We start from the raw sequence: 17,720 nt of genomic DNA on the forward strand, positions 1-17,720 counted from the left end.
ATGCTCGACTGAATATTGCAGCTTCCCACATAGACAAACCAAATATCTCCTGGAGAAAAGTGTTACGGCCATACAAGACAAAGATTGAGCTATTCGGCCCCAACAAATCATGTGTGGAGGATAAAGTTCAGGCCTTTGCATTAAGAACATTATACTAACTTAAAAGCACGGTGGTGGCAGCATCATGCTGTGTGGGTGTTTTTGCCGCCTGCAGTGCATTGCACAAAACTCCAAGTTTTTCACCTCAAATCAACTAGATGGTTGAAACGCCACTAGGCGATCCAACTGGACAAATAATCCCAAACACAGCACAAAGATAGATTTAGTAACTTTACAGTAAAGGGCAGTTATAATAATGACCTTTTAGAGTAATGCAGCGCTTTGCTGATGACTACAGAAAGTTTGTGGTTGAGGTGGAATGTGCCAAGGGACTTAAAGCGGGGGATGTATGTCTATATTTACGACTAGAGCAAAGGACAAATGTATACTAGTTTAGAAATGTATTGCTTTATAAGTATTCACAGGTATTAATTAGTAAAAACCCTAAAATTAATAATATTAATCCATGCCTGTGTTTGGTGTATGTAAACTTCTGACCAGCATTGCAGAATGCCACATAGAGAGTTGGGCAAAATATCCCATCTTCATGCAGTTTTTTTTTTTTTGCCAAATCAGCTGCTGCTGTGGAGCTTTTGTGGAGAATACTTTTTTTAATGGTTTATTTTTTGAGACCATATACATGGAGGAATCGCAGAGGGATCTTATTGGAGGCTCTTAGTGGTTAATTCACACACTAATTAACATCTGCTGTAACTAGTTTCTCAGCAGATTGGTACACGATACACTGAACTGCTGATGAATAGGCAAGCGTTGTAACACTTAATTCCCTAAGTTTTTAATTTCCACAGCACAACAAAGCTCCCACTTAAGTCCATTAAATTAGATTTCTCCCTATCTGATTGGTGCATCTGTTGGTAGATGGATTGTGCAATAACAAAGAAGTTGTTACTTCTAAGGTTTTCTTTTTGTTTTTGTGTTTTGTTTTTTGGAGGGGGTATCTGTATAATGAGCTGTAGGGAACGCTAAACATTATTAAAAACCATTAAAATGGGACATAGCTGAGGTTTATTGCATATATAAAGGTTAGATTTTGTACAAAATGTATGTTTTTTTCAGACATTTTGTCCAAACGGTGCTGAAGACCTTATTCATTGTAGCTGTGATTTTGCTGAGCAGCATCAAGAAAGTTGGTAAACACGTGTCCGGATCAATCGGGCGGCCGTTTTGCACTGACCCGTTTAGTGTTTGTCCCTCTTGTGTTTTTTTTTTGTTTTTTTTTCTGAGTGTGTAGTAAAAGGTCTGGTCTGGTCATTCGTTTATTTCTGGACGGGTGCCAGCAGAAGGCGAAGCAGAGACCGATCGTCGATCTTACATTCCAGCCTGTGAGCCAAACGGACCGGTATAAATGTTCTGTACGTCTGTAAGGAAGATATGTGTTTTGTCCTGTAAAGATAATAAATATCAAGAATCATTATTGCCTCGATGTGATCAGAATGCAATTGTGGCGAGACGCCGGCTCATAATTCACACACAGACACTAATCAAACACAATGTTCAAGTTGAGTGCACCGACAACCCATCCGGAGAAGCTAAAAGCGTCCTTAGCATCTGGCAAGACTTTAATGTTCGTGTCAAAAAAAAGAGAAATAGCGGTCCCTTCACAGGACGAGAGAAATTACTGTGCAACTGCATGAATGTATCAGACAAAAAACAAGCGTTAAAGTGTGTAAAGAGTCAGGAAAACTTTAAACGTTTAAGTTAATTGATGCAAATGTCAAAAAGACAGCAATCAGTTTACAGGATGATGTAAAAAATACTGTGCGACTGCACGAACGTATTAGACAAACAATCCTGGAGAAGTTAAAAGTGTGCAGTCATTGACAGACAATGTGTTTCCTCTTTAAACAGGCCCCAGTTTGTGTGTTCAAAGCGGTCCTGTTAGGCCGAGCAGGCGTCTTCAGTCCAAACCTGAATGGTTCTGCAGATCAGGGTTTGTAGGCAGGGACCGGGTCCACAGACGCACCTTTATATACCATCCTGGGAATACAACGTCTCTGGTCAGAAACTTTATGAATTTGGGGAGACCAGCTTTTAATTCTACATGACTTAAGTCCCCAGCTACTTTCATATTCAAAATATGGAAAGAAACTGATTTCACATTTAAAGGAAATCAAAGGGATGTTAGCACAGTTTATAATACCTTTATTATAGAAAAACCCAAACTTTTTCAAACTGCTGGGTGTTTTCAGAAGTCGGCCTTTTTAGCCAGAGCTTAAAGTACAAATACAGATCAAGAGAATTTATGACCGATATTTCTGCAGGTATCAAAGAAATACTTAATGCATCATCACACATACAACAGAAAATGCCTCTGGTTAAAATGGTACCTCTTTATTTACAATAGTTTACAATAGTTTCACAGAAACAGTTTGCACCACAGTACAGACAACGCTTTCTCGGTAAGAGGGCGGGACAACCCGGGATCAGGACTAGCAAGCTGGATCACAAACGAGCATATATTCGTGTCTTTAAGACGTAGAACTAAACTTTGGGAACTCGAGCCACAAGACGGCTCCAGGTTCCCTTTAAGACGAACGTTCTGCGGAACGACACTGGTTCGGGTTTGGAAAGGGCATGAAAACGGCCCAATCGCTGGTACAAAACTAGCTAACGTTGGTAAAAAAAAACAACAACCAGGAGACAAGTGCACGCAGAGGCCTATCCGCTTCAAACAATCGTTTTGTGGCTGCCAGTCGTCGTTTCCCCCGGTAACGTCGTGAAACCCCGTCCTGGATTAGGATCCTAAAATTCCTGCGTCTATAACCTGTCCACAATATGGCTTTTTATATATTTGGAAACAATATGCAGTCTACACATACAGGCCCAAACAGCAGATGGCACAGAAATAACAAAGCTTCGAACTTCCATCCAAATTGGACCAAGTTAGAGAACAAGGAAGAGGAAAAAGAAAAAAAAACGTCTTAATAAATCGATTTCCTTTAAACTTACTTCTTATGGTAATGAATACTGAGATTGAAATCTGCTCCGATTGAAACAATCAAAAGGCAACACAAATATGGACTTTTCTTTGCAAACATCCGTTTAAAAAAACAATCAGATGCAAAACGACAGACAAAACAGAGCTTTGACGGGAACACTTAGCAGCATGTGTCCGACAGACACGCTCAGCCCAACTCTGACATGCACATTTGAACCCGGAGTCCTCCCAGAATCTCTCCTGCAGAACTACGTTTTGGATCCGCCGATCAGGGAGCGGGACGGCCTCAGGGGGGGGTAGGTGGGCGGTGGGGGTCCCCTCATACCAGTGTTTTCCCATCATGAAACGGCTACGGTCTGAACGGAGAAAGACGTGAACCCAACTCAATCCGGCCACAGAATAACGGGGCCAACTTTCTGCCAACCAGAAGCAACTAGCGAACACTGCAGTTCTTCTCTTCTCTGGCTTTTTAACTCGTTCAAACACAGTTTCTTCTAAACATGAAAAGGAACAACCAAAAATAACAGCTTAATCACTGAAAAAAAACAACAACGCCTGTTTGTACAGGTGCATCTCCTTAAAGGAACAAAGAACACCACTGAGAGGTTTGATGTCAGCGAGTAAATTTAGAAATCGAGACTCGCCATCTGGATTCATTGCAGCGTGATCCATTCCAAGCATTTATCGTTGTTAATTTAATGATTATCAAACTGGAATATTGCATAAGGCCTGGCCAGGACTTGACAGCAGTCCCCGCGGGGTCACCGCCTCCTTTCACGAGGAGCACCAGCGACGAAACGTCATCGCTAGGGAAGCTGGCCCTTTAAACGCTGCGGTATCCAAGTTGAGTTGATTTCAAAGTTGAGAGGAAGGAAGAAGTCTCGCAGAAAACAGAAGATAACCGCGTCTGGGAACACGGCTGTCGCGTTTAGCTTCGCCTGAACCAGAGGTTACGCCAATAAAAAAAAAAAAAAAGGCTCGACTGGAGAAACGGAACGGGACTGTCGCTCAGTGAGAAAGGTAAAATTAGCATTTCCACGATTAGCTGCGACTGGGCCAAGCTTCATTTTCCAGCAGGACTTGGACGGACCGATGCAGAAGGAGGCTGATTATTGAGCTGATATGTTGTTCGGTCCAGTCAGGGCATGTTTCTCACCGGGCAAAGATCTCTGTACGAAAAACGTCTTCTGTTGGTCTTTCCTTGACATTTTCCAGAAAAAAAATGCATTTCAGGTTTGAATTAGCTGTGATAATCAAATTAAGATAAATGCTTCAAATGTATCACCGTGTCTTTGACGACTTCCATTTTGCACGTATTCCAGTTTATCGCGATGCACCTGTAGCACCGGGCAAACATCTCCGCTCTGGACGCTGGAAGACGGGCTTATGGAGTACGAGGGAAAAGAAGCTGCGCTTGGTTTGGATGAACAGGCTCTGACATATTCTTTAACAAATGTCTTAAATAATGAAAAATAATAAAAAAAAAAAAAAAGGACATCAAACAGATGAAGCAGACGCAGACCGTAGTAGTTTAACCTACATCTTTGTTCTACAGGATTATACCTCAGCTTAATACTATAGCACCATCTCAAGCAAATAACAAGGCTTTACTTGTGTTAAAAAAAAAAAAAACATACGTTGTGTAACAGTGGAGCCATCCTAAACATGACCGATCCAGTTTGATTAGAGGAGACGAATGTTGCCGTCTACCCTCCGATAGGTTTTAAAAGACGGGCCGGGTGCTAAGAGCGTTTCTCCCGCTGATCCCAGCGTGCACCGAGGTGGGTGGCAGTTGTGAGGGTATTCTCGACACATGGCAGTTCAGACGTTTCCAGTGTACCAAGTCTCGACGTTGATAGTTTGGTGGCATTCTGATGTCCTCTACAGACGGGTATCCATTCAGTGATTGCCTTACGCACAGAGTCTGTAGGAAGCAGAAACGGAGCTGAGGAAATCTTAAAAACAGCAATCCAAGTGTCTTCAAATGGGATAAGGCCTGGGGGACGCTTCCACCAAAGTGTCTTAAGAAACTGTGGGTTCCTGGTTGGCTGTGAGTGGGGGGGAGTGGGGGGTGGGGGTGGGGAGTAGTTAAGAGTTCATGGTTAAGACCTGGAGTCAGTCTAGCAGGTGCTTACGCGAGCCGATGCGCGAGCGGTGGGAGCGCCGGGCGTCCGGGGGCCCGTATGTGTCTCGGCAGCTTTGGCATACGTATGTCTCTGGGACGTGGCTCTTGCGGATTTTGGCGCAGGACAGGTGGATCCAGGTGTTACACTTGTTACACTCGATCATGGCTCGGCCCGCGAAAGGCTTCATGCAGAAGCACGTCACCAGGTCCCACGAGTCGTCGTCTGAAAGGACAGGATAAAGGTCAGTGCTTTTGTGTTTTTGTTAAGCCACCACTCAGGATTTGGGTGTCGTTCGGAACGACGGCATCTTACCAGAGTCCACCATTATGTCCTCGTCCTCTCCCGAGCCGTCTTCGTCCCGAAACACCACCTGCTTCCCCTGGCGGAACACGGTCCGGCTCCCGGAAAAGCCCTCCACCTTCTGCACCTTTATCACCCCCTCTTCCAGGTCTCGGCCGTCCCAGTGTCGATGTTCCTCCTTGGGCTCCTCCTTGCAGGGGGGAGGGCTGGGCAAGGACGAGGGGAGGAGGGGAATGCTGAACTCGTCTTCGGGCTCTTCTTTGATTACTCGGCTGCCGAAGGAGAGGGCGGACTGGACCTCTGGTACGGCGTCGAGGATCGGCGGTGGCCTCGCTTCCTCGCCCGAGTGACACTCCCTCTCCTTTCGCCTCTTCTTCTTCTTCAGCTTCTCGGCTTTCCTGTGATCATCTGGATGCAGGGTGGAGATTGTGCGCTGCAGAGAAGAGAGCAGAGTCTGAACATAAAAAAAAACGCTGGTGGAGCAACGAAGCTGAATGACGTTGACGAGAGTCCAAGCTTACGTCTCGTTTGCTGTGGCCGGGCAGCGACGGGGCCGGCTGCGGACGTTTCCTGCTTCTGTCTTGGGGCAACTTTGGCGGGCGCTGGGGACAGGAGGACGGGGGTCCCGGGGTCCAGCCGTCGCTGTCGGCGGTGCTGCCTGTGCTGTTGGGAGGACTGGAGCTACTGCGAAGAGGAGAGTCCTGAAAAAAAAAACAAAAAAACAAAAACAACACCAGTGAAGTCCAGTCAAAGCTGGAGGCGCACAGGGAAAGATCGGCTGGTGGATCATTTTTCAGCTCGACACCCCAGGAATACTACGTTTTTCGGGTCAGTGAATGCACCGCGCGTAACAGAACTGTTCTGTGTGGAAGTCGTTACTGAGTCAAGAAGACTTAGGTTTCTAATTTTCACCGTCAGTCTGGTTGTTTTTTAAAAAAAAATGATGTCAATAGAAGCACAGAGGTGTAAGAGGCTGCTTAAACAAAACTATTTTCGACTCGAAGTTCGTTTAAGCTTTGAGACACTTAGCAGACAAGAGGAAGCCTGGATGCATTACAGCAAGGATGCTCTGCAACTTCCTTTTGAGCTTTTCAGAAGCATAGGACTGGGGTCCAGGCTCCCTTCTCAAACTGCTGAACAGCTAATGGCGACTCATGGCAGGAGGACTGGAGCAGAAGGTTTTTATGCTGCCGATTAAAGTTGCAACACAGTGAAGTCAGAACCTCTGTTCAAGTACATGGGTGGATGGGTGAGGCGCTTTTGTGCATTAGGCAGCAGAATTGAGAAAATGAAGGTTAAGAGTAAATGAAGATTGTGGGTTTATGTCACTCATGGTTCAGTGAAGTTGTTAAAATCCCCCAAAACAAAACAAAGAATGACAGGAAGCAGTGTAGCCATGTGTAAAACCAGAAGTGGTCTACTTGTATTAAAAAAAAACTACTTTTGGTCAGGAAGTGCATCAAGCTGCAACCAGGACTTGGATCAAGATAAACTACAGACCTAAAAGAACAACGCTGGGCTGTGAATTAAAGCAAAGCTTCCATTAGAACAGCTTTAAGTTAAAATAAACTTTTTCTACGATTAAAACTAATCAGGGTTTTTGCAAGCTACCTTAAATTTTTAAAGTTGTTCTTAAGATCATTATGATTCAAGTTTAAGAACTACATTAATTACAAAAAACTCAGGTGACTTAAATATTTTATAGGACTCGCCTAACAAATAAGGTTCATAAAGGTTTGTCCACTAGTGTTTTTTTTTTTGGCCTCTGGTAAGTGAGTAACCTGCTTTTTCACCAAGGTTACCAAACTTCAAGTCCTTTCATAAGTGTCATTATGGGTATTGATGACACGTTTCAGCCAGATGGTGAAATCCCTGTCTTCTACATAATTACACACATGCCCAGATGAATGAGCTGCTCGTGCATATGGTAACACGGAGTGTTGGATTTTAATTTCCCAAACAAAGCGCAACAACTCTGGAGCAGGAGCAGAGGAGTTTTGCAGGTTTACACGAAAAGCCGAAGGGTCGGCAATAAAAACGCTTCTGACAGGGCGCTCTGCTGCCATTAATCACGAGCCTCAGTTTTCTCACATTGTGACCGGGGCCAAACTCCTCAGCAACAACTAGTCAGAATGAATGCTGCCGGTGCACTTGTTGAAAAAAATATGTATGGGTCAATGACGTATAAGGCCTTTGAGAGGCCCATTTTTAAAATACTTGAAATAATAATATATTTGGCTATTTTCTAAACATTTGAAGTGTAGTCTACACATGCATGTGTGTGAAAACTTCAAACAAAGATATTTTAGTGCTTTTAAAATCAAATGAATCGGGCAACGACCTTAAAAAAGTAATTTGTGGCGACCGTAATTTATCTTAAAATTAATAGATTTCCTTTACATAAGTTATATTTTAAGAAGTATCAGTAATTAATTGAACTGTTTAAGAAAGATATACTCATTTGTCCTTTCATTTATTGCAAATGATGTCAAATACATTTTTATCTATAATGGCAGTGTCACCCTCATAAAGCAATTAATTTTTTTTTTTTACTCATATAATCCATGAAACTGATTTAAAATGTGTAGATATAGTATCCACTTATTTATGTTATAACAATGAATTATATTTCAACCAAAATGGACAGACATTATTTTTGAATTTACTACAGAATTGAAAGAAGAAGATTGATGAATAAGACCTAAATAAAAGAAATCTAATACCTAGAATGAAGAGGAATTTAAGACGTTTTAAAGGATTTTAGAGATGTAACAAACATGACCAGAGATCAGAATGAAACTACTTTCTTCCTGATGGGCTGGTCAAATAACCACACAGCTGAGTACTTTCCCCGCTGTTCATTAAATGTTTGGAAACTACCAACTCTTACAATTCTCAGTCTACAAATGCAACGACAGATAGCATTTACCTGGATGCACTTTTCTAAGTTTAGTAAACACCAGATAATGGTTAGGGACATATGGTTTGATGCGCGCCATGTTGGTCCTCCATTTTCTGCTGGATTCCAAACTGCTAGCTCTATCAAGGAATCGGCAGCATATTTATCTCGATTTAATAATGTAAGAGACAAAAAAAAAAGGATAAGTCAAAATCAACATCATCAGTTCTAACCTCAAAGAAAAACGGAGATATGGTTATCAGCCAGGTAAACCTTCATTAGAAGACTTTAAAACCCTGCAAAAAAAATCCTGAACTATTCAAAGTCATATCCATTTTAATCTCTTTGTGCAAATGGATCTACTTTCTGCTCAAGCAGACTGTGATTAAAGTGATTTGTTTAATTATTTACATCATCAATTAACCATAAACATGTTGATTTAAAAAAAAAAAAAGGCAAAGTTGGATACTGATGACAGGCACGTTATAGTCAGCCGGATCTGCTGCCATTAGTGTTTCTCTGTCCTGACTGGTGATCAGGCTACTGGCTGAAAAACAGCTTCACATTCTCCCTTATGGGCTGTAATCTAGAGAAGTTGATAGCGGTGAGTAAACATAAAGAGAATAATCGTTTGTCTTTTTCCATTCCTGCCGACAAATCCGGGGCTATTTGCTGAAGTGTCGGCCCAGATAAAAATGTACCTTTTTTAAATCCAAAGAGTTTGCTTGCTATTGTTTTCAGTTACCTATATACTTTATATCATTGTTGAGCACTTTGGCCACCATTGTTGTAGATGTGAAAAGGGCTACTCATATAAATGATTGATTCATGTAGTTTAAATTAATTAGATTTGGTTCTAAATTCCAAGAATGTGAAATAGTTTAGCACTTGCTTTAGAAATGAACCTATAGTGTTTTACTTGTAAACAAATGTGAGCTGAATACCTGTTGCAAGCAAAAATGTTGGTGTCTTTAACGGTGGAAATACATTTAACAGTAACTAACATGGTCTTTTGGCACAATAAAAAGGGACCTTTAGTAAACTGAGATTTATCCCAACCACTAAAACTGTGTACATTTCGCCAACGATTGGTCTTTGGACGTTTCATAGCACATATACATCTAAAACCTTTAACATTTTGAAATGTAAGCATATTAGACTTAGACAACTTTGTCATTTTGTATACACAGAGTAGTGCGTACAGAACGTGTTATGTTATTATCGTGTTATGTATCATCGCCCCCTATGTTATGAATATGTTATGATTTTTGGTAATTTCTGTACAGATTTCAATGTAAATGGAGGGACATAAGTACCCCCAAAGAGTATTGACAACACTGCAAGTGTCTGAATTGTTGTTTTGAACCAACCAAAACGATTTCTGAATAATTCAAACGTTTCTGGTAATAGTCTCTGGGATGAAGTTGTTTAAACATGAACACTTTTTCTTTTTTTTTCTTTTTTTACACAGAATAACAGTTTTTATTTTTATCTTTTGTCCATTTACATGCAAAAAAGAAAGAAAAGTAGTGAGAATCAGACTAACATTAAGAGTGAGGCGAACGGCGTGTTACCTTTAAGTGACAATGAGCGTCAGGCCATTCTCCACCTACCTCTTGTGGGTAAGGGATGTAGCCGGCATAAGCCAAGACAAACGTGCAAAACTTGTTAAAATCCTCCACGGTCCTCCTCCTCCTGTACGGCGGACTGAACCCCTGACGAGAGACACACACACACAAGCCCGTGTTGTTGAAACCTGCACATCAACAGCCTCAACATGGCGATGATGACATTAACGAGAAGTGACCGCACCGTCCACACTCGGCACAACAACAACACACAACACTAACAGAGTTGGCACGGCGCCACGAACAAAGATCACGTTTTTTTAAAAAAAAGAAAACAGATCCTCGAAACGTCGATCGACATGAAGAAAAGTGAAACCGATCAGACACAATTCATTGTCGGGACCTTAGCTTGTGACCAACCCCCCACCGCCCGCAAACTAACTGCTACGATTAGCTAGTTCGGCTAGTGGTAAACAGCCGTCGCTAAGCGGCTAGCGGCAACCGGGGACGAGCTGCCGAAAAGCAAACAGGGCGACGCACCACGCCGACGGCGAGCGACGATAAAGCATCCATCTGGGTTAAAACGACACGCGTGTCAGCCAACTGTGGGTTGTCGACAAAGGCTGCGCCGTTTTGACAGCTCCGGTTAGCCAGCGTCCTCATAGCATGCTCCGCCGTGGATGATGGAATGCGTTCCGCTCGATAGATAAAAAAAAAAAAAGCCCCCGGCGTGGCGAGCTCCGCCGCGGCACAAAGTCCCACTAGAGCGGACAGAGACGAGCCGTCAAGCAAACAAGACAACAACGTCGAGTGCAGACACACACAAACACCCGTCGGCGTGCGGCGTGCGCAACTTTAAAACGTTGTGACAACATTAGCCTAGCATGCTATCAAGTTCTCCGCCGCTAGCCGTGACAACCGAACTACTCGCTGCGATACAGTTATATAAAAATCACTCACCTCTGGCTGAAATGCATTGGATGTCGATGGGTTTATGTCACCCATCTCTACCGAGAATCCGACCACCTGTCGTGCTCTGGGTGAGCCCCGCACAAGCCACAAAAGCGGGTTACTCGAAGAGAGAGAGAGAGAGGGGGGGGGGGCTGTAAAAAAAAACGCTTATTTAGCTTGTGCTCGCTCGATGCCAGCCGCTAACTAACGTTACCTGCGCTAAGACCCGAAGCAACAGTGTTACCTCAGGCTGTCACCGCAAACATTGCTTTTTTTTCCCCCCCGGCAAAAGTTCACCAACTAGTCGGCGAAAACTCGGCGAAGTGTATCCGCTGAATGAAACCACGTCCCCCCACCCCTCAACGGAGCTGTCCAGTGAGGTCGTCGTTTGATCCCGTTTACCGACTGTTTTCTTCAGCGGTCCACTTCTGCTGTCACTTACAGGCTGCCTCCCCACCTTCTCCCTCTTCTCCTTCCGAGTATTATCGCCCCCTGCTGGTCGCCAACGCGAAGTGCTACTGGAGCCAAAGGGTTCAGACAACAAACCCCTATTTTGGCCCTCACTCAACGTTTTAATTTTATATGCTAACTCTTTTTTTAAATTTTAGATTTTTAAATGTTTTTTTTGTGTGTAAATAAACCATTTTTGTGCACTCCTGTGTGTTTCTGGGGATATTTTTTGAATAAAACTTTTTGTTTCTAATGTATCTTTGATTGTTTGTCAAGAAAATAATGCCATCATTTAATTCCTTGATTGTTTCCTCATATTTTATTTTATAGAAAACCTTGGTGAATTAGTAGCCTCATAGCATAATGTTGCCCTGCAGCAAGAAATCAAAATGTGGTGGGTGTGAGGGGCACTTTATGATTTATATATCATCAAGGACACTGAAACTCTCAAAAACCACTGTGAATTTTTTTTCCCACCTTATAAAATAAAAACCATGCCATAGATGGTTAGGTTTGGAAATTCAACCCTTGCTAGTGAGCCCTGAGCTGTTGTAACTATGTAATTTGTCATTTATTTCCTGTAGTTTTGTTCTAAATTGCTTGGTAAATGCACTTTTTCCAGATTCCTTCATACTCACTGGCACCCCTGGTAAAGATGTGCAAAAAGGGTTTCAAATAAGGGTTTCAAATAAGTATAATAATCATCTTTTTTGTGCTGATAAAAATACTACACTGAAAAGCTTTTGGGAAAAAAAATCCAACATTCATTTGGTTACATTTATTCTGTAAGTTAAAATCCCAAATAAAAAAAAACAAAAACAAATATTTTTAATAAGATCACCAGTACTACAACTAGTTGGACCATCAGGGGCATTGCTAGACATAAAGTCCCTCCGGGGCACATGATCAGCGTATAAACTCTCCCAAATGTATTTATTTATTTAGCTGTGTATATGTTTGGCTATTAAAAATTAATATAGACTCCAAAAGTTTACCTTTGTTGTCAGTGGGCTGCTGAGATTAAAAAATGCAATTATCTTTTCAGAGCACCCAAGGATGCTGTACAAATTCAACAAAACATCAAGAAAAAATCATGATGTATGTAGCTGCCATCGAAGTCAGAATAAATAAATAAATAATAGATTAGTAAATATTGGGTTAAAAATATAGAGTTCATAAATACATACATTTCTAGCAAAAATAGTTTAATATGAAAGTTTTAATTTCCGGTATTTCATGTATATTATTTGTTGTGATATGGGGGAACCAAAGTTTGCTGCTGCGTGTTGACGGGGTGTTAACTTTTGAGTGTTGCTACCTGTTTATTAAGAACATTCTGGATCGAGCTACAAGGCAGACACCTCGTTGATTCCTCTGGCTGGACTTCAATAATAATTAAAGAAGACTGAATAACATGCAAAGTGCATTGAAGGACAGAAGATTTTAATTTTCTCTCAAGCAAAGCGGCCAATGAGGTACATTTACGTTTGTTACTGTTATATTTGTTTGACCGTGAAGATGTAACGTCACAAATTTCTGTTGCGTCATGTATGTATGGTCGCGTTGTTTCTTTGATGTTTTTGCACTGAAATTTGTTTTTTATTTGCTTTCTGTCTGTGTATCGAGCAGTTCTCACGGCACACTATCATGCTCCGTGTGATTAAAGCCCGTAACTTTCAAGAACGACTTGGTTTCGTGATTTGGACTTGAGGGGGAATTACAGTGAGAACTCAGCCACCGCGACGCGAGGGGAGAGCGTGACCAGCAGCAGCAAGGAGCCAGTGCGCGCGCCCGTCTCTCGTCGTCGGAGCTGTGAAGATGTTCGAGGTTTGGGAGGAGCCACTCGTCAAAGGACAGTATGCAACCTGCCAGTAACCTAAGACAGTTGTGTGGTTATGCCAACGTGAAGCACGTTTGAGCCAAGTTAAATGTGAAGACGTAGAGTAGCCTTTACAACTGCTAAAGAAGAAGAAAAAAAAAAAACGCTTGCTAAGTTTGAAGTGTAACTAAGGTTTAATGTGATAACTTTTCGGAATATTCTACATATTTGTTGCCTGTGATATTTGAATGTTTATTGGTTAAGTGTTAAGCAACATTAAGTAATTCTGAGAAATATTTTTGTTTAAAGGGAGTACTCCGGTATTTGCCTATTTTCAGTGATTCTAAGTTTTAAAGGGTGCTCTCATTTAATATTCATCTTACATAAATCTAGTGTAAGTCTAGTGTATCTTGTCATTTAAGTTACCACTTGACATTCAAGTTGGTGTGATCTGATTTAAATATTGTGACCTTATTCTTTGCCTATAGTTATTAATTTTTACTACATAAATATTAACGTTATTGATATTTTCATGTTTTGATTCCTCAAAATAGCCTTTAAAAAAGAATAGGTCGTTAAAGCATAAGAAGTTTAACTGATCTAAAATAATTTTCTAAGGGGAAATTTATGCTCATTTTGCAAAACAATTTATTTCAAGTTAATTAGCTCTAGGCTCCTTAAGGTTACTTCTCAAACCAGTTTAAGTCACAATATACTAAATGGCTGATAAGGACATTGCAATTGAAATGCAAAACCCAGAAGTTACTCATGAAGAAGAAGAAGAGGGGTTTGTTCACGATGAAGCTTTTGGAAAAGATCCTGCAAAGAAAACTCAAGCGAATACAGAAACTGATGTTGCTGAAGACAAGAGGAGAAGGAAACTAACTGAGAAGGGTCGGGAGCTACATAATGAAAAATTAAAGAAACTTCAACGCAATTTTGACAAAACATATGAAAAATGGAAAATACTTGCAAAAGAGGCCAAAAAGACACTCTCCTTACCCAACTCAACCGACGCTCTACACGAACATCAAATTCAAATTCATACTGCTGATCTCGAAGTGAAAGAACGCTATGAGGATATTCGTAAACACAGTGTCCCGGATGCAGACACCCGGCGTCGGGTGGACACCTGTGATGCTGTATCAAAGCAACTCATTGAACGACTACATGTTCTACAGGATGAAGACACAGATAAGCATTTACCAACTGTACAAGCTCCATGGGGTGACACTGGTTCAGTGTTTTCATCTAAAGAAGACCAAGTGTCCATGTTTAGCCGCCCAGCCTCGGGACATGTTTCAAGACGCTCAAGTGTGTCCTCCACAAAGAAGCAGGAGGCGGAAGCAGAGTATGCTGCAACCCAAGCCACCTTGAAGGTTCTAGCAGAAATGGAACAGGAAGAAAAGGAGCTTGAAAGGCTTGAGGCTGAGAACAGGAGGCAGCTAGCGCAGCAAAGGGCAGAGAACGCTGAAAGACAAGCACAACAAGAAGCAAGACGAGCACGGCAAGAAGCAGAAAATGCTGAAAGACAGAAGTTACTAGAGGAGAAACGCAGACAGTTAAAGTGTTTGGAAGCAACTAAAAGAATGAATGCTGCAAGGGCAAGACTGCAAGTCTACGAACATGATGTAGGTTCAGATGAAGACATATCAGATCTTCTTCATAACCCGTCAGGGCATTCACCTAAGGCTAATGCTCCTCTAAAGTACAGCATGCCTTTACAGCCTGCCTGTAGGCTTCCCACCACAAACCATGAAGTCCCAAGGCTTACTTCTCAAGTTGCTCGCTCCACTCATCACGATAACAGCACAATAATGCTTGCTGAAGCGATAGCAGAATCCATAAACACAAGCCGTCTTCCAGTGCCAGAGCCGCCGATGTTTAGCGGAGATCCAATCAGGTACAAGGACTGGAAAATGTCATTTCTAACCCTTATAGGCCGGAAGAACATTCCTGTAAATGAAAAGATTTACTATCTCCGCAAGTATGTCACAGGAGCTGCAAAGAAAGCAATTGAAAGTTATTTCCTGGTGGGGACTGAGAAAGCCTATGATTCAGCATGGGAAATATTAGAAGAACGATACGGCAACTCCTTTGTGGTCGCTAAAGCTTTCCGCGACAAGCTGAATTCATGGACAAAGATTGGACCCAAAGACAGCGTGGAGCTGAGAGAATTTGCAGACTTCCTGCGAGGCTGTCAAGCAGCCATGAGTCATATTAAGAGTCTTGAAGTCTTAAACGACTGCAGTGAAAACCAAAGAATACTCAGCAAGCTCCCTGACTGGCTCACTGCCAGGTGGAACAGAAAGGTAATGGAATACGAAGAAGAGAAACATGACTTTCCGAGTTTCCACACCTTTGTTGAGTTTGTGTCTAGAGAAGCCAAGATAGCTTGCAACCCGATGACTTCACTTCATGCTCTGAAGAGTGGTGATGCTGAAAGAGCAAAGCTGTCTAAGGTCCGTAACGTTGGCGTAAAGGTGCTAGTAAGTGCATCTGAAGAAAGGCCAGATGTTGAGGGACGAAAGGGCGATGCTAAGGGATGCATTTTTTGTGAGAAGACACACCATAGTATTCAGACATGTCGGAAGTTAATGGAGAAGCCTGTTAAAGAGCGAGTTAAGTATGTGCAGACAAAGAAACTGTGTTTTGCGTGTCTAAGGCCAGGACACCACTCAAAGAGCTGTGAGAAGAGAAGTGTTTGCAATGTGTGCAAGGGGAGGCATCCCACATGCTTGCATGAACACCGTGCTAAGGCGGATGAAAAGGTCCAAGCCGATGGACAAAGGGAGAGTGGAAAACCTCCAAAGGGACAGGAAAGGTCTAAAGAGTCCAGAGACACAGAGTCTGCTACTACTGAAGTAGCAAGCACAGCTATGTCAAACCAAGTCATGCACAGTGGGAACAACACATATGCTTCCACTATAGTGCCAGTTTGGCTGTCAACGACAAGAAACCCAGAAGCTGAAGTTCTGGTATACGCTCTTCTGGACAGTCAGAGCGATAGCACGTTCATCCTGCAAGAAAGGGCAGAGGCTCTTGACACACAGATGGAGCCTGTGCAATTAAAGCTTTCCACACTTGCGTCCAAACAGACTGTAATCCCAAGTTACAAGTTAGTTGGGTTACAGGTCAGAGGGTTTTACTCCTCCAAGAAAATCCCTCTTCCCGTGACTTATTCACGAGACTTCATCCCTGCTAGTCTAAGCCACATTCCTACACCCAAGACAGCAAGAGCATGGTCTCACTTAGAGCACCTTGCTGAAGAGATCGCTCCTCTGATAGACTGCGATGTCGGCCTGCTCATAGGGTACAATTGTTCCCAAGCCCTGTTGCCGAGAGAAATTGTATCAGGCAAGGATGACGAGCCATTCGCAGTCAGGACCGATCTTGGCTGGAGCATCGTTGGCTGCGTCAATCCCTGTGTTGACTATGGAGATGCTATTGGAAGCAGCCACAGAATCATTGTGAAACAAGTCACACCAAGTCTACAGTCACCTAGTGACCTAACAAGTCAAGTTCAGTACATATGCAGAACCCAAGTTAAGGAAGTTTTTGTTCCGACAGATGTGCTGAAAGTGCTTGAATCCGACTTCAGTGAGAGAAACGCGGAGGACGCTCATTTCTCTCAGGATGACCTTCGCTTCATCACGAAAATGGAGGAGGGTATAAAGATACAAGCGAATGGACAGCGTGAAATGCCATTGCCATTTAAAGAAGACAAGCCGTGTCTGCCCAACAACTTTAAGTGTGCAGATCATCGGCTCAGGTGTCTAAAAAGGAGATTTGAGAAGGACAAGCAGTACCACAAGGACTATGTCGCGTTCATGAGCGACATCATATCCTGTGGAGATGCTGAGAAGGTCCCGGAAAGTGAACTCCAACGAGGTTCTTGCTGGTACATTCCTCACCACGGAGTCTACCACCATCAGAAGCCGGGGAAGATCCGTGTGGTGTTTGACTGTTCAGCCAAGTTCGAAGGAGTATCACTTAATGACCATCTACTCACTGGACCAGAGTTGACTAATACCTTGATAGGTGTCCTTTGTCGATTCAGGAAGGGCCCAGTAGCCGTAATGTGCGATATTGAGCGCATGTTTCACCAGTTTCGGGTCAGAGCAGAAGATCAGGACTATCTCAGGTTCTTGTGGTGGGACAACGGGGACATCAAGACAGAGCCATTAGTGTACCGAATGAAAGTGCACTTATTCGGTGCAGCTTCGTCACCCGGCTGTGCGAACTATGGTCTTAAACACATCGCCGCACAAGGACAAGGCCGATTCAGCGAAGCAACAATCCATTTCATCGAAAGAAACTTCTATGTCGATGATGGCTTGATAAGTGTCTCAACGCCAGAAGAAGCCATAAAGTTGGTTGCTGAAATCAGACAGCTCTGCAGCTCTGGAAGGTTGCGCATCCACAAGTTTGTTTCCAATTGCCAAGAGGTGCTTGCATCCCTCCCAAAGGAAGAGTGTGCAGATTCGTCGAATGGTCAAGACTTGGCTCTGGGTGAACCCCAGATGGAGAGAGCGCTAGGCGTGAAATG

The 17,720-nt window shown here is 42.8% G+C and overlaps 1 protein-coding gene and 1 long non-coding RNA gene across 5 annotated transcripts; one reads left to right on the forward strand and one right to left on the reverse strand.

Annotated features, from left to right (window-relative positions):
• Positions 1 to 4,676: 4,676 nt before the first annotated feature.
• phf13 (PHD finger protein 13) lies at positions 4,677 to 11,362 on the reverse strand. 4 transcript variants are annotated; one of them, XM_021320471.2, is made up of 5 exons: positions 10,912 to 11,362; positions 9,958 to 10,098; positions 6,006 to 6,185; positions 5,497 to 5,917; positions 4,677 to 5,406 (listed from the first exon to the last, which is right to left on the reverse strand). In XM_021320471.2, the coding sequence occupies exons 1-5, from the start codon at positions 10,954 to 10,956 to the stop codon at positions 5,174 to 5,176; spliced, it is 1,020 nt and encodes a 339-aa protein (XP_021176146.2). In that variant the 5' UTR covers positions 10,957 to 11,362; the 3' UTR covers positions 4,677 to 5,173. The 4 variants fall into 4 exon arrangements, with proteins under 4 accessions (XP_021176146.2, XP_036007720.1, XP_021176148.2 ...); XM_036151827.1 differs by having other exon boundaries at positions 9,997 to 10,098; positions 10,912 to 11,360; XM_021320473.2 differs by lacking the exon at positions 10,912 to 11,362 and adding an exon at positions 10,492 to 10,831.
• Positions 11,363 to 12,472: 1,110 nt separating this feature from the next.
• On the forward strand, positions 12,473 to 13,322 carry LOC118567311. The gene is made up of 2 exons (XR_004933593.1): positions 12,473 to 12,827; positions 12,982 to 13,322. It is a non-coding gene; the product is annotated as an uncharacterized LOC118567311 (long non-coding RNA).
• The last annotated feature ends 4,398 nt before the right edge of the window (positions 13,323 to 17,720 follow it).

The sequence above is a fragment of the Fundulus heteroclitus genome, chromosome 20, assembly GCF_011125445.2.
Source record: "Fundulus heteroclitus isolate FHET01 chromosome 20, MU-UCD_Fhet_4.1, whole genome shotgun sequence".
In the NCBI taxonomy this organism is placed as follows: domain Eukaryota; kingdom Metazoa; phylum Chordata; class Actinopteri; order Cyprinodontiformes; family Fundulidae; genus Fundulus; species Fundulus heteroclitus.

What these genes read in the sequence shown, in the direction of transcription:
- phf13 (XM_021320473.2), bottom strand. Translation starts at nt 10,614, where the DNA reads ATGAGGACGCTGGCTAACCGGAGCTGTCAAAACGGCGCAGCCTTTGTC. An exon ending in CCGGCCACAGCAAACGAGAC is followed by an intron (nt 5,918 to 6,005) that starts GTAAGCTTGGAC and finishes TCTTCTCTGCAG; the next exon opens with CGCACAATCTCCACCCTGCA. An exon ending in GGACATAATGGTGGACTCTG is followed by an intron (nt 5,407 to 5,496) that starts GTAAGATGCCGT and finishes CTGTCCTTTCAG; the next exon opens with ACGACGACTCGTGGGACCTG.